At 38.6% G+C, this 16,230-nt stretch overlaps 2 protein-coding genes across 3 annotated transcripts in view; both read right to left on the reverse strand.

Annotated features, from left to right (window-relative positions):
* Positions 1–922: 922 nt before the first annotated feature.
* epas1a (endothelial PAS domain protein 1a) lies at positions 923–6,697 on the reverse strand. Of its 2 annotated transcripts, none has more exons than XM_067489292.1 (9): positions 6,383–6,697; positions 5,231–5,406; positions 4,461–4,708; positions 4,287–4,371; positions 4,083–4,183; positions 3,819–3,982; positions 2,358–2,464; positions 2,078–2,266; positions 923–1,089 (listed from the first exon to the last, which is right to left on the reverse strand). In XM_067489292.1, the coding sequence occupies exons 1-9, from the start codon at positions 6,409–6,411 to the stop codon at positions 1,013–1,015; spliced, it is 1,176 nt and encodes a 391-aa protein (XP_067345393.1). In that variant the 5' UTR covers positions 6,412–6,697; the 3' UTR covers positions 923–1,012. The 2 variants fall into 2 exon arrangements, with proteins under 2 accessions (XP_067345393.1, XP_067345394.1); XM_067489293.1 differs by having other exon boundaries at positions 2,098–2,266; positions 6,383–6,695.
* Positions 6,698–6,897: 200 nt separating this feature from the next.
* Positions 6,898–16,230, reverse strand: part of prkcea (protein kinase C, epsilon a) — a 32,793-nt gene continuing 23,460 nt past the window's right edge. The window contains exons 6-15 of the mRNA XM_067488345.1: positions 16,009–16,138; positions 15,410–15,552; positions 14,791–14,893; positions 14,002–14,213; positions 13,168–13,341; positions 12,931–13,085; positions 12,418–12,556; positions 11,714–11,902; positions 9,631–9,777; positions 6,898–8,664 (exon numbers count right to left, since the gene is read on the reverse strand). Coding sequence (XP_067344446.1) covers positions 8,515–8,664; positions 9,631–9,777; positions 11,714–11,902; positions 12,418–12,556; positions 12,931–13,085; positions 13,168–13,341; positions 14,002–14,213; positions 14,791–14,893; positions 15,410–15,552; positions 16,009–16,138 — 1,542 coding nt within the window. The 3' untranslated portion in view covers positions 6,898–8,514. The remainder of the gene's footprint in view (positions 8,665–9,630; positions 9,778–11,713; positions 11,903–12,417; positions 12,557–12,930; positions 13,086–13,167; positions 13,342–14,001; positions 14,214–14,790; positions 14,894–15,409; positions 15,553–16,008; positions 16,139–16,230) is intronic.

Genomic DNA, 16,230 nt, shown 5'->3' on the forward strand with positions numbered 1-16,230 from the left:
AACAGCTACAGTGTATATGTTTAAATGCAGGTCCAGGTTAATAATGTAACTGGAATAACTTTACCTAAATAATCATGAAACACTTATTGTAAAAAAAAAAAACAGACTTGATGACATCTCTTGTGTGTGTGTGTGTGTGTGTGTATGCAATGCCCTACAAAAGTGTAACTTTGTATTTTCAGTTTTAAAATTTTCTTGTCATTGCATTTTATTTATTTACTCAGTTGTTTGAATTTGATTTCTGCTCACACATGACTGAAACCTGAACTAGTTTGTGTGTATGTGTGTGTGTGTCTGTGTGTGTGTGTGTGTGTGTGTGTGTGTGTGTGTGTGTGTAGAGACCAAGAGGTAAAAAGTTGAAAATGTTCCCACGAGAACTTTTCTGTCAAGTGTCTTCATTCAGGAAGCTGTGGCTTTAACTTGCGTCTGCTCACATCTCCTCATCAGCACATTGTGTATCTCTATATGGTGTGTATGTGTGTGTGTGTACTGTACATTATGTCTATGCTTGACAGTCAAAAGTCAAGCCACGTGTCAGGTGGCCCAGGAGGAAACCCCAAAAGGATGTAAGATCTGGCTCCAAGAGGTCATGAAAAAGTCAACATAACAAATTTTAACTCTCACTACGCCCAGTCAACTGTCTCCAACCACAACTACACCTAAAACTTTCAGTTTTCTTTTAGGAAAGCTCACGCTAATGACACAATAACGCAAAATGATCATAACTCTGAGAAATTAAAAGCTTAATAAAACTGTTGTTGTAACAAGTTACCTGTAAAGATTCTTGACACAGCATCCCACTCAAAATAGTGTCTGATGGTAATCAGCAGCTCAGACTGTTTAAGTCTTTGCAGCTATATATCCGAAAACTCCAAATCAAATAGTGTAAATGATATCACAGCAGTCACACAGCGAGTTGGTTTGCATGCGTTATTTTTAATAAAGGTTAGCTTGGAATTGACTGATTGAGGTACTGTAGAGCAAACTGTGTGAGGACTCAGAAAACCATTCTTCAGACTTCAGTTTTAGCTCTAATACCTGCGGACGGTCTGGTCCAAAGAGAGCTGCAGGCACGGCTCCTCCACTCCACTGTAACACACAAGTGCAAACTGCATTAAATCCTACATAAAATACAGTACATTATACTAGAAACAGCTAAAACTTGCCAAATTTATTTGATTGCAAAGTTTCAAAACAGCTTAAGTGCAGTGTGATGACGGGAGTTTAAATTCTATATTTCACATTTCAACGAATTTAACAAAGCTAATCAGTCCTTAAAACAATTCATAGCTGCTAAGCAAAAGATATATTCCAAGACTATTTAACGGATCATTTCATGGTGATTTATCGATGCTATTCTCCAGCTAAAGTTTAAATGTGGTTATCTGCTGTGTATCTCTGCTGTGAATTCCAGTTATGTGGGTTTGGAAAATAGCTTAGTCAGAATAAGCAATTCTAAGATGTTGCAGCAGCTCTGCAGTTTCAGCTCCTACAGATTAAATATATAGTCGGTTAGCACTGGGGGTAAAAAAATGGAATAATGCATGAAAGTTTTAATAATGTATTTATTTCGGTTTTTCCCAGAGCATGAATAAAGCATAATTGATTTTAAATAGACTTTTGGGATGATTAACTTTAAGTAAGAAAGACAGTCAAAGGTCAAAGGTCAAAGACAATTAAAAAATAAAATAAAATAGAAGAAAAGTACAGAAGCTGATGGAAATATGGTAAGTTACTGTCACAGACAAAAGTAAACATCGGATCTGATGATCAGATGGTTGACAAAGTGATTATAATCTATCGTTAAAGGGAATCATGGTAATCCATCTAACAGTTGGTGGGAAATTGCAAAATGAGCCTTTCTCATCCTCCGCAGAACATAAATTCCTGTACCAAATCTAATTTTATTCCATCAAACATTTGTTTTAGCATTGATCAAAGTGGTGGACTAAAAAGCTGACAGTCCGACCTCTTGGTTGAATAAAGCCCACAGAATATTTAATGTGATAGATTAGTTGCCATTTCGGCTCATTGCAAGTAGATTTTTCTCAGGATATTTGAAATAAATAATACTCACACACACACACACACACACACCTGAGGACATAGGTGACACAGAGGATGCAGAGCGGCTGGTGGACGCTGGGCCTGGATTTGGAGGATTTCACACTGGGGATTACAGCGCTGTGACTCTCTGCCCAGACGTATCCTCCACCTTTCACCAGCATCCTGTACTGACCACTGACCGACTGACTCTTCAGACACACTGCAGATAAGGTGAAATGAAAGTAAACTAAAGTTGTTGTTTTTTTATGTCTGCGTGTGTTTTTATAGGTTTGTGTTTTTGTGTTGCTTACAGTTGACATGATTTTTGTTTAAACAGTTTGTGTCCAGCGTGTGACAGAGATCGTAGATGGAGCGGCCCAGCAGCTCCTCAGGAGTGTAACCTAATAGCAAAGTGACTCTGCACAGACACAAACACGCAAAGCAGCAACAATATGAATGTATTTCACAAAAAATGAAAGGGTCGATAAGCTAGTGTTCATCTTAATGAACTGGAGACAGCTGGTCCTACAGAAATAGCTATCAAATTAGCTGTTTACACTAACTTGATAAGTGCATATCCAACTACCATTTACTTTAGCTGCAGTCGCACACATTTAAGGTTCACTGATACAATAAAATGCAGACGTACGTTTAAAATTAAAAAAGGGGGGAAGTAAGAAAGGAACACTACATTGACCCTATCAATTGATATTTTACAAATTGACATTAATTTATATTATTAATATCAATTATTATCAATTTTCTTTCCAAAGGAAGTTAAAAATATCCAATTTTACACTTAAACATGTGTCATCCATGTCATGCATGCTGTGTCAGCTTATCTTATGTCTAAACAGAAGCTTTAGGACAAAGGTCACATCTGTCCATCAACTGCACAGTTCTAGATGTTCTGCGGATGTTTTATGCAAATATTTCCCAAATTTCATTCAATCAAATTTCTATCTTTACAAAGCAGAATGTAAAATGAAGTTTCAAAGTGTCAAATAGAAAGTGTCAATTTGATTATTGCTTGGCTGCACACAACGAATTAGGTTTAGGGGAAAACCAATGAACATAACCGTCAAAAAACTTCTTACTTAGATTCATTATAAGGGGTATTGTGAAGCTAAAAAACGTATTAAAACTAATAACGATTAGACATTTCCAGCTACGGACTAGGAGAGGATAAGCATAGAGTTTAATTATTTTCCTTCCTCCTTTTTAACAGTTTCGTAATGTGTGCTATTGCAAAATGAATCACAACTCTTCCTTATTGTAAAACACTGACACTAAGTCAATGTGCAGCTGCTTGTGTTTCAATTGGGAACGTTTGAAAGAAGCTTTAACATTATTATTTACTTTAACCACTACTAATAATGCTCACAGCAGATCACTGGAAAGTGCACATTTAAAGCCTTTACATTTAAATAGATATAATTCACTTGTATAAATATTCCCCTCTAAAAGTATTGGAATGAAAAGGCTCATTCGTTTTTGCTGTAGACTGAAGACATTTTGGTTGAAGATCAAAAGACTTGCTGACATCACCAAATAGTTGGTTTTTGATACAAGATATCCTATGTTCTCTGTTTAATCTATTTAGGGTATAAATGAACCTTTATTCTGATCTCTGTCTTTGATCCTTAACCAAAATGTCTTTAGCGTAAAAATAGTATAAATTCATGAATTAGTTATGCCATTCAAATACTTTTGGAGCGGACTGTATGTGTGTTGTGCTGTGAAGCATGTGTGTATCCATTTGTGTAAATCACCTCGGGTCACAATGTGTGAACCTCATGTCCATGCTGTGCTGGCTGGTGAAGGTGTGTGTACTGAGGAGTGTGTGTGAGAGGGGCAGAGGTTGGCAGGTTAGCAGTAGGCAGGAAACAGAGGAAGGGGTGACACACACCTTCACACAGCCCTGACAGTGCAGAACCTACAACCACAGAACATGGGATTAAACCAGGAAATAAATATTATCAGATTGTGTTTTGCTTTTACGTGTTTTGCACTGCGCAGTGTTTTTTCTCACCAACCTTCCACGTAGCTGACTTGAGGTTGGTGCTTCTTCCTCTGTGTGTCAGAGCACTTTTTATCCGCATGACAAAGTCCCTCTTTGCACCGCACCAAACTTCCTCTGAAAGACAAGTAATTTAGTGAGCTACATGGACAACCCTGCTGAAATCAGTCTTCATCACACGCTCTCCCTATCTCTCTCTCTCTCACACTCACACACACACCTGCTGTTAGCCGTAGATTATTTCTGATTTCTTCGTGGTCACAAGGATGAGCAAACTCAAATATATTGTGTCCCATCAGCTCAGTCTGTCAGAAACCATAACGTACAAATTAACCTTTTATTCCCGAACCGGCTGTATCTGTGTGTTGCATTTGTGTAAAACACGTGTGTGTACCTGTGTCAAACCCATGTATTTGCTGACATTGTCAGACAGGAAGATCATGTCTCCCTCTGTGGAAATGACCATCAAAAACCCCTCTAGAATCCGCAGGTACAAGTTTGTCTCCTCCAAGACTTTCAGTTCCTCTGATTTTTTCTCCTCATCATCACGTCTCCTGTCATACTTTTGCTGCCCTGCTCCACCTTCTACCACTGGTCCGTATTTTACTGAGTGACAGGCCTCCGCTTTTATCCTGGCATTGCCTAAAAACAGCACAAGAAAAGAAAAGTGTTATTATGTTGCCGCCAGACGTTTTTCCAGAATGGCGGGAAATAACTGTTCTTTCGTGGGAAACTTTTTTTGGTCTAGTTTGCGACTTCAGCGGGTTCAATATTTATCGGAACTGTGAACAAAGGATGTGGTTTATGTGTGATCAATCTCTGTGTGTTTGTCTTCCAGGTGTTATGCTATCAAGGACTTCCTTTGTCTAGCACTAGTCTTAAACCCACCAGTCTCGCGAATACAGTTTGCCTTTTTAAATTTGGTTTGTTGATTATTTCTTAATGCTTATTATTACCTGCATATCAGAACTGTAAATGAAAACACTTCTTTCTTCAAATGTGAGCAAAAATATGGAAATAAATAAAATATAATCTAAAAAAATATTAATTTTGGTCGTATCTGTATAGTTTAAAAAATAAAGTCATCTATGAAATATATTTTTCCTAGCATTGACTTTGTTTGTTCCATGTGCCTGTCCTGTGCAGTGATCGGGATGCTTTGACCTTTGTTAGCTTTGAGCAGCGTGTGCATTCGTATGTAGCTGAGGGTGAGGCGAATGATGGATGGTTTGTCCACATGAGCTCGGACAGAAGGTTGGAGTGGCAGGAGACGGGACAGATCTCCAAACACATCAGACTCTACTCTACGTCGTCTTCTGGCTGCCTCACGGCTGATCGCCCTGCAGATGAGGGATGCGAGGATTAAAAACACAGAAATAACACTTACTGTATGAGAATATTATAAAATCCAATAACAGTCATATGTCATAGTACTGCAACTTTGCCTGGGCTGATTATAGAAACACTGCGGGATGACGATAGCAGACTATCGTGTCTGTTATTTTGTTGCAGCTGAGATTCACTTAAAAAATTATCTAGGAATTCTAGTCAAAGGGAGATCTACAGGTGTGGAAAATAAAGTAAAAGGCTGGCTGGACTCAAGAGTGTATTGGTCACCAGTCACAGGGTCAGAGGTTAGGTCCCTGATCCTCGAGTCATCAAATAATGTTCGCATTGTGTGTTTTGAAATAATTTGCTAAATGACTCAATATAATATAACTACCGTTTTTCCAATAATTCCAATAAGTACTTCTTTGTATTTATGAAGAAAATACTTTGTAGTTGTAGTTTTTCACACATCCTTTTGCAGATGCTACTGTGAAAAACTCTAGTGTCATCTGTTAAAAATGCAATATCTCAAAGCCTCACGTTTGAAGGAACCCTGATAAACACGTCATGTTTTAGCTGAGGGTTGTAGAGAATTTCTCAACACGCTACATTTCAAGTTAGAAAATCTCTGACTTAAGGTCATTTTTACTTCTGGTTGTTAATATTTCTTCTAATACGTTTTTGCTGTTACTTGAGATTATTTTTTGCATGTATAGACACATTTTTTCATCAGGGTTTTGTTACCTTTCCTTATTTTATACAGATTTAAGTAGCTTTTTTGAACATTAGAGAATAAATAGGGACGGGCAGTAGGTCTTGATTCAAGTTAAATAGGCCCAGTGGCCACATCACCATCTTTAGACTAATACATCACCTCAGCTACCAACCAATAAAAAGAATGACTTTTCTATTGCAAAACCTGTACCAGAAAATATTTTAAAGACAATTTAAATAAACTGAAAATATATGTGCATAAAGTAGCTTTACCTTCTCTTCTCCTTGTCAGCTGTCATCATGTCCAACAGCCACCTTTTTGCTGTGTCATAATGAGCATTGACTCATTTAAAAAAAAGAAAAAAAAATGGCAGTGGGAGTTCACAGCACAGCTGGAAATACCACCACTTCAATTTGCACCATCACAGGTAGCCTAATTAATCAGAGAGGCAATTAGTGGCACCAAATGTCACAAGGCAAAGTGTTTCCCTGCAGCACAGATGACTTGAGCAGACTCCAGCAAGTGTGTCCTCTTCTCTCTGCATGTGTATCACCTACAGGCCCCCAAAAGGGAGCGTGATGACAGGTCAGCTGGCCAGGAAAGCATCACTTTCCCCTCCCCTTTCTCCCTCCCTCCACTCCACCCTCTCCTCTCATACAAACTTTTAAGCATCCCACAGAACAGCAGGCTAGAAATGATATAACCCCCCCCCCACCCACCCACCCACAAAAACAAAATATATATAAAAAAAAAGAGGAAGGAAAGATGACACAGAGGAGACTAGAAATGATGTAGACAGCTCAGTGTTTTAATGAATTCAGAGCAGACAGGACTAGCCTGGCTGTTGCACTACATTTTGGCACAGAGTAAGATAGAAGTGTGTCCAGGATCAGCCCTACCCCTGGGTGCACAAAGCTTCACTACACACTGACTCTACTGCACACAGAGCAACCAGCTCACCTTGAGATCACTGTACAGTAAACGCCACAACAGTCCTTCTCTGTGTGTGTGTGTGTGTGTGTATGTGTGTTTTTGTAAGAGAGTGAGAAAAAAGGAGAGGAGGTAAAGGAGAGAGAGTGTATGCAGTTTGTGTGTGTGTTTAAATGAGAGGTAATTCAGCTGCTGGTTCTCCACATTTCTTTTCACCCGGCTGTAACAGAATTATAATAGTATAGTTATAGTGTTATACACAAAGGTTTCCTCCAAATACACTTCACAATAATAATAATAATAATAATAATAATAATAAAAAAGAGAGAGAAATTAAGAACGAAAAAACATTCTTGAGAAAAGAAACCGTCAGAAAGCGAGTGGTTTTGGCTGAGAGAGGTGGCTGCTGGAGGTGGGAAAGGGGAATTGGTGCTTTGGAAGAAAGGGAAAGAAGAAGGGGGGCTAAAAACACTGATGGTAACTACAGAAACAGAAATGCTGATGACAAAAAGTCACTGACACAAAGGGCAAAAAATTCACACATCCACACACACGAAAATGTACATTCATGACCCCCAAAACAAATAAAATAAAAACACACCCACAGGCCAGTACAATCACACTGGCAGGACAGACGCAGACTCTGAAACTAGCAGATGGAAGAAATAGCTGGAAACTGGGCTTTTCACTGCTACACAGGCCGCCTGTAACACTCTGCTCCACATAATTAGTTCATTAGCCTGTAACTTGTAATTTCAACATTCACTTTATACACACAAGACATGAGAACAGATGAGAGCGAGATTTCATATCACAATCCGAAAAAAAAAATCAAAAGACAAAAATAACATAAACAAACCAAATTGTAAAATATATAGATAGTCTGGGTATTGCACAAAGGGTATTTGGCCCTAACTGGTCCACAATAAAGACAGTAATAAAACAGGTAGGGTGCTTGTCCATGCGCCAACACTCTCCTTCACTAACAGACAATATCAACACAATACAGCCAATCAACACAGGCTATATACAGGCCTCTGCACCTGACACCTACAGTCCATATGTGTATGGGTGCCAGGGAGAGAAGCAGAGTAAATGTATGTGTGTGTTTGGTTGTTGAGCATATGCAGTGTGCTTGTAGTTATGTGAGAGAGTGTAGAACCTAGGATTGCAGTGTGAGTTGTGTTGGCGATGCAAGTGTGCACGTGGGAATGTGTGTCAGAGCAGGTGCATGTATGTATTTTCATATTTATATTCATACTCATAATAAACCCAGGCAACGAGAACAACACAATGCAAATAAAGAATATTCCAAAAGTAACAACAACCAATAGCTTCAAAGTAAATAAGTGACAGTGTGTGTTGGAGTGTTTTGTAAAGGGATTTGTGGTTCTACACGTGTATGAGTGTCGCAGTGAGTGCGTACATGCGTTTAGTGTTGTGGGATTTGTGTATGTTCGTCTGAGCGAGTATGTTAGGTATGAGTCTCCTCAGGGGCACAGTAGGAGAAGTCTTTGAACTCCTCCTGGTTGATCTGTCGAATGATGGCCTCGTCTGTGGGCGTCAACACAGGGTCCTCCTTGGTGAAGTCCTGGTCAAAGTTATTCACATCTCGTTTGGTTTTCTGCAGAGGCACACACCAACGCACACACATGAAGTCAACAAGTGCATCGGGGGAAGAAACTTTACCACACTTGAGTGCTATGAGAGTAGGTTTAGAGCGACACCTTCTGACCACTGAAACTCACTGCCTTTTCTGTATATGACCGTTTCAGAATTGACAGCTGTGCACACTGTTATCTGCATGTGTCATTTCTGTTAGGATAAATATCAGCAAAGAAGAAAATCACACAAGATAAGACTTTTGCTTATATTTGCTCTTGCATGCTCCTTTGAATGACCTGTTGCTGAGCTTTTGATAACCGTGTCAAGTTTTTTTACTGTTTAAACTGTTCTAGTACCTTATAAATCCGGTGTATTTTAGACCACAGATATGCAAATAAAATACCATCTAATCAAACATTCAAGTCTTTTAGTTCTTGTTAGTGTGTTACTTTGCAAACGCACATTATAGTTTGCAAAGACTAGTGATATTTCCTACGCAGTTGTTCAAAGACGTTTTCTGGTTCACCTAGTTATAGGTCATATATAGGAGTCACAAACACAAACTGCATAATGTAAGAGGTTCAAAATGAAAAAGACTGGGAAGTTAGGGGGGGTCATCATTATAGGTTGTTTTTTTTTTTACTTTATTTAACCACTTTTCTTAATAATGTTATAATTCCATATATAACAATACAATATGTGTTACAAAGTAAACGTAAAATATCCTTGAAAATCTTGCAGCAGTTTACACTCTTTGGAAGTGTGGACTATAAATGTCAGCTTTAATACTTTTAATAGTAAGCCAATAAGAAACAAACACAAAAAAAGCCCTGAAGCTTACACAAATCTAAATTTGATATGCAAAAAAAAAAAAAAAAAAAAAAAAAAAAACTAGATCCACAAACTGTATATCGTATTAAGGTTTACAGTCTGGTGGCGACGTGCATTAAAACAAAACAAGTATTTGCTTTTGTGTATTACTTACAATTCGGGGTTTAAAGGGTGGTTTGACTTTTCTCTGCTCCAGCATGACCCAGTCTATTTCTCTGAAGAAGGCATGGGTCTTGATGGCCTCCTCGCAGCCTTGGCTCACCACACAGCCCAGACGCTTGGTTGGGTTCTTGGTCATGAACTACAAGTAAAAATACAAATAATAATGATTTTTGATTTAGAATAATAATGTCTAAAAACCAGCACCTTTATTTGTTTTTTTAGGTGTGAGCTGATTATCAACCTTTAGTTTTTTTTTTGTCAGATGGATAAAATTCACAAAATACACATTTAGAATAATAAAACGACTTTAGACACAGTGTATATTATAGAATATCACAAAACAAAAAAATCATGTAATATAATGAAAATTAAACACAAACAATATATTGTATCAGGTAGACGTGCTTGGGATGTTGCATCACATATACATATGTGCATCTACAGTATGTTATAGCTACATGTGGAATAATGCTGTATTAAAACTATAATAATCCCATTAGGGGAATTAAACATCATAGGGACAAGAATCCAACTTATTGTTGTTCCCATAATTAGTTTGGAGAGGGTCTGAGTGTTATGTATAGACATCATCAAACACTGAAATATTTCTGGCACTGGTAAATGGAGCCCACACTACTTTATTTGCTATGGCTGTTAGCCTTTCCACTATATTATATTAAGATAACATATGAGGCCATTGAGATATTGATGGATTGTTTAGATTTTTCCAATTAGGATAGATTTCTTAGCAATTGCTACGTCAAGGAAAACTGCTAGTTTCTAAATGGGTGGTAGTTCAATTACAGTGATGTCAGCTAGATGGGAACACTGGCATGCTGTGACTCAGAATGGAGGACAATTTATGTATATTTATCTCTGGTTATCTCTGAATGGGAGGGCAGAACCGAATAGCTTAGAAGGAGTAATCTGCAATGTTTAATCAGCAACATTTACAAATGCTGCTCTCAGTTACTCTCACGCTCTATGGTTTTTGCTAAGTGAGGTGCATTCTGTGCACAACCAGACCCTCTAAAGGGATGCTAAGCTGGGGTTTCATTTATAAAATGAGAGGGACAGAAACAGAACAAGGGGTTGAGCAAAGAGCATTTCAGTGCTAATAATAGAGCTGAGGCATTAATGGCTCTGTGGAGGGTAGAATAAAAGAGGCGTAGTGGCAGAGTGATGAAACAGGTCAGCAGAGTGCTAGTGTTATTTACTCTGACTGAAAGCTGTGTAGCTTTGTTCTGCTGTCTGTTCCGTGCTATAAGAGCACTTTGTGATCTACTGTGGTTTTATCATCACATTGTCACACGTCTATATAATACACTTTAAATTAGTTTGATCTGCTCGTGTGCAGCTCTGAGGACAGAAACATCAATGATAGTGTCACTAAACTGACCACAGGAGAATGATATATACCTAACCACTCAAAAGAACAAATATGCATGAAGTTCAGTTTTAAATTATACCATTATGATTTTTAAATGAATATAGATAGAGAAATGCCTATGCAAGAAACCGGCCACCAAAAGTATGCTGTACATATGGTGACATGGTTTATTTCAAATATTATATGCACTACAGTATATCAGGATTTAAAATTTTGGTCATATCACACAGCCCTATAAAGGTTACGGGTAAGTGTTAAATGACACATTACATTATTTTTAAAAAGCTGTACCTTAGCCTTAGTTTCTTTCTTTCAATTGCCGAAAGTTAAAATTCTCACTAATTGTTCCATCCATCAGGGTAAAACAATATTCTCTTTGCTTTGTGGCAAAAGACAGTGTAACTTAGTTTTTCCAGCTGTAACTTTGTTTCTTAATCCAAACAACATGGTTAAAAAGAAAAATCACACGCTTAGTTCTTGGGGCACATGTGGGGCACATACAATACCACCAGAATATAAAGAGATTTTTATACTTAGCAACTATAAACTAATATATTACTTGACTAGTATAAAATAAAAATACAATGCCTTTAAGCACCAGCAAGAATCACTAATGAAGAAAATTTCATAGCTCTTCAAATTTAAATAATCAAATAAACAATTATGAAAGAGGTGTATCACATACTGCTCTGAGGATAGACACCGCCTCTTTGCTGAGCCACACAGGATACAGGACGTCATCGTGAAGAATGGACTCAAACAAGTCGTCTTCGTTATCAGCTTCAAACGGAGGCTGCCCGGCCATCATCTCATACATAAGGACCCCCAGGGCCCACCAGTCAACAGAGGCTCCATATTCTTGCTCCTGCAGAATCTAAATTCAACAACAAACAGTACTTATTAAGCTTATCCAAATTTGGTAAAATGCTAAATCTACAAGCCGCCATCAATGATCAGATAATCATATTCTGTGCTTAACTCTGAAATGTTATGTTTTCTAAAGAACCAATTTTGCATGTCATAATAATTTACTCATCATGGGCAGAAATACCTGTTCGATCTAATGTAATCCAATACAGCAACCCTGTGATCAGTTATAGTGTCTCAGTTAATGCTGTCAGTAAGGAGAACATTCAGCTATGTGGTTATTTTGGGGGTCATAATGGGTGATGAAGTCAGCCTATTTGAAATGAATGAGGGATGTTTGGTTTAACATTAAAGAACTTCCCTAAAGGCATTAGATATCCCATTCACAATAATGGATGATGCCCATTCAAAATGCCTCCGACTACAGCTGTCGCCAGTGCACAGTCATTAAAAAAAAGGATGGAGAAGACCCCACAGATCAGTGTAAAAACATCAGAGTGATGCGGCCTGAATATTGCTCACCTCAGGGGCAATGTAGTCAGGCGTACCACAGAATGTCGTTGTGGTCACTCCGTTCATGATGCCCTCTTTGCACATGCCAAAGTCTGCCAGTTTACAGTGTCCCTCTGCATCCAACAGAATGTTATCCAGCTTAAGATCCCTGAGAGAGAGAGAGAAACAACCATCTGGTTTCAACAACAGTTGGGCTAACTGGGAGAAGTAAAGTGTGAAATAACTTGTCATACACCCTCTGGTATGTTCCTGATAACTACAACCACTTACTGTACAAAATTCTCTCTTGGTCTTTAGTTCTTCCTTACTTCAAGTAATGTACTAAACTTTCTGGATTTACCGATAAATATTTAACTCTTAAACAAGACAGAATTAAATAATTAGAAAGAAATAATAGAAAGAAAGAAATAATTTTATTAACATTATTAGATATATTTATTAGATATTTCTTGCCAAAAGTCTAGTTCTCTAAAACCTCACAAGAGTTTAAGTTGTCTTAGGCTAAATAAACGGCCTATTTACCTGTAGATTACTCCATTACGATGCAAAAACATAAGAGCTGAGGTGACTTCAGCTGCGTAGAAACGAGAGCGAGGCTCATCGAATTTCCTGGATCGCTGAATTTGGAACATCAGGTCTCCTCCATTCACATATTCCATTACAAAGAACAAACGGTCCTGCAGAGAAAGAGCGGCATGAGTCTAAGAAAACCAAGACTATTTATCAAATGTGTATGCATGTGCTGTCTGGTTGTTCTACCCGTGTCTGGAAGCAGCAGTAGAGCTGGGTGAGGTAGGGATGTCGGCGAGCGAGGGCCAGGATGCGCTTCTCCGTCATGGTGCAGTCCACGTCGTCATCCTGCAGGATCACATCCTTCTTTAAAACTTTGACGGCGTAAACCTCCTCTGTTCCTTTCAGCTCTGCTAGCATCACCTGGAAGGATTGTTGGTTGAGTGATTGTTTATATTGTACAATATGACAGTTACTTATAAATAAGCAATCAATATTTAAAGCCATAATAACTGCATTTTTATCACCTAAGAGCAGTGGAATACCTGTAAGCGTGACAATTTTTTAAGCTGATATAGCGAATATACTAGACAAATGCTGCTGACAGACACATATTCACTTTTTAACTTGTTTTGGATCCCTACCAACTCCTGACTGAAGAGAAATCTGGATATTTTTTTAACTGTACGCTTCACGACGGCTATACAGTCCATTTTGTGATAAAACATCTGATTTCTGTTGGAATTCATGATGAAAAAAGAGAGTGAACCAAAAAAGTACATTTGTGGGCGATTAAACCAAGAAAATATGCACAAAAAAAACCTTAATGTTCAGTAGAATCTAGAGAAACTGCAGAGTCAGCACTTCTCTTACACACTGTAGGTTGTAAAGGAACTAAATGTACTGTAATGAATAAAAACAACTGCACTCAGAAATTTGTTTATTCTGGTCCTGGATGTTGGCCGAAATCTCCAGATGTTTTAGATGTTATGAATGGTGGAAACGTGCTAAAATAAAACATTATACAAATAAGCAGTGAACAAATAACCATCCCTCTCAAATGCTTCCTCTGTATTGCCACACCTTGCCAAAGCTGCCTTTGCCGAGAACCTTGATAAAATTGAAGTCCTTGAGGCTCCTCCGTTGGCTCTGTCCATTCTCCCTGCCTGCCATGGTGGAGGATGAGGAGGAAGAGGAGGTGGTGGAGGAGGTGGAGGAGGAGGAGGTGGAGGAGTGTTGGGGTCCCTGCTGCTCGAGTGTCAGCGCGTCCTGCAGGCGATCTAACTCTGCCAAGTCTGTGGGCGTCATCGGAAAAGCACATCAGACATCAATGAACCCCAGCTGACTGCCTTTTTTCCTATCAGTGTTTAGCTATAGATGTTACTCATTATTTGTTAATGATTACTTTTCAGTAAACTTTCAACAACAATTATCACATCCTCTGTTAAAACATGAGATGACTCAGTTACAGTATCTCTGACGAGGATGATTAAATAGCAGCAGTGACCACTTTTGTCATCATCATTTGGCAGTACAACAAAAATTATTCCACAAAGAGAAAGTTAACTTTTATATCTCCGCTTGCAAAGTGTGAGAGGATGATGACTAACTGTGACAACCAAATGGCAGTGGGCGGTGAGGGATAATTCTTAGATAATTCAAGTTTTGCCTTATTTCTAAAAGAACACTCAACTATTTTTTTTAAAGCAGCAACAATATTATTACTGAAATCAAATTTCTACCTCTTAGTGGTAAAATGAACACATTAAAACCGCATGCTGCTAAGAATGCATTTCTTTGGGCTTTGAAATGACAGCATGTTTGTGTCAGACCTGTTTTTGATTGGGTGTGTTTGTGTATGTGTTCTGTTACCCTGTTGTGAGGAGGAGGTGGAGACAGCTGGCTGGCTGAAGTTGTTCTCATCCGCCTGAGAGAGCTCAGGAGGAGACTGGGGAGGGTCCTGCCCCGGAGTCAACTGGAGAGAGAAAGAGACAAGGACTATTTCTTTAGACTGGCCTCTTAGCTTAGCAAGCTGAAGCTTGTAAGTCCTTTAAAAGAGTCTCGGGTATCTTGGTGGCCTCACTCACTGGTCTTCTTTGTGCATGGTCACTCAGTTTTTTGCTTAACATGTTCTTTTGGCTTTATAGTGTAGCTTTTGCTCAGAATTACGACTGACAGTATCTGAACCTTGCAGATACATGTGTATTTACACTACAACACTTTAAACACATTTACTGCAGGTGCATTTAAGTGTGTGACTTTAATTTAACCTGTGTAAGAAATAAATGCTAAACAAATCATTTCTTTTCAGTTTTACATTTCTGATGATGATTTTATGTATTAAAAAAAGACTTCTGAGAGGGTGAATATTTTTTTATGGGATGTGTAAAGTGAAATGACCAACACACCCCCGCAAATGATTTGAACTGCAGAATCTAATTATATGTAAAGCAAATATGTGCAGTGTTGCAGTGAAAAGGTGACTTGTTACCTTCCTCCGGCGCTGTGCAGTGTTGGAGATCTTGTCAGGGGTGACTCCCAGGTCAGACAGGACCTTGGCAATTCCCCGGGCATCCACACCACAGTTAGGAGCTACATTAGTCTCACACCGCCTGTGTACATTCATCTTACACACTGCAAAACAACAACAACACGTGGAAATGCTTAAAACCAGGATGGCCTTCTGAATAAGAAACGGGAGCTGTGCATGATTAATATGTACCAATCAATGTCGTGTGGAATTTTAAAAAATGCCTAAATTGAAGGGTTATATTGTTTAGTAACCCAGCGCCTGGAACAAATGCACAAACAAAAAAATCGTTTCATGCCCTGTGAACTAATATTTGAGAGAAATTTCATTTTAATCTGCTCTCAAGTTGTTGAGATATTCCAAAATATTCTGCTGAGTAAAAACCTAACAGGGCCAAAAAACCCATCCTCCTTTAAGGTGATACAATTGCCTGTGTTCCTATGTACGAGTAAACAAATTTTTAATTTCTGAAACATTCTATAACCTTTACATATATACTAATATCTGTTGAAACATCTCCCAGTGTGCTCACAGTAATCTTTACATGTCCGTGCACTCACCTTTACACTGCAGGCCCTGCCTCATGAAGCCCCATAGCAGGGAGCCACAGTGGTCACAGAAGGTGGGGACCTTGTAGTTGTGGATATTGAATTTATGGGGCATGTTAACACTGAACCGCTGTGAACCCACCTACAGAGGGAGACACACACGCATAAGTTGACTTCAGGAGCCCATATTTATTGCCAAAAAGTCTGGATGAGTGTCCCCTCATATTTTGTGAT

Source organism: Channa argus, chromosome 20 (assembly GCF_033026475.1).
Source record: "Channa argus isolate prfri chromosome 20, Channa argus male v1.0, whole genome shotgun sequence".
In the NCBI taxonomy this organism is placed as follows: Eukaryota; Metazoa; Chordata; class Actinopteri; order Anabantiformes; family Channidae; genus Channa; species Channa argus.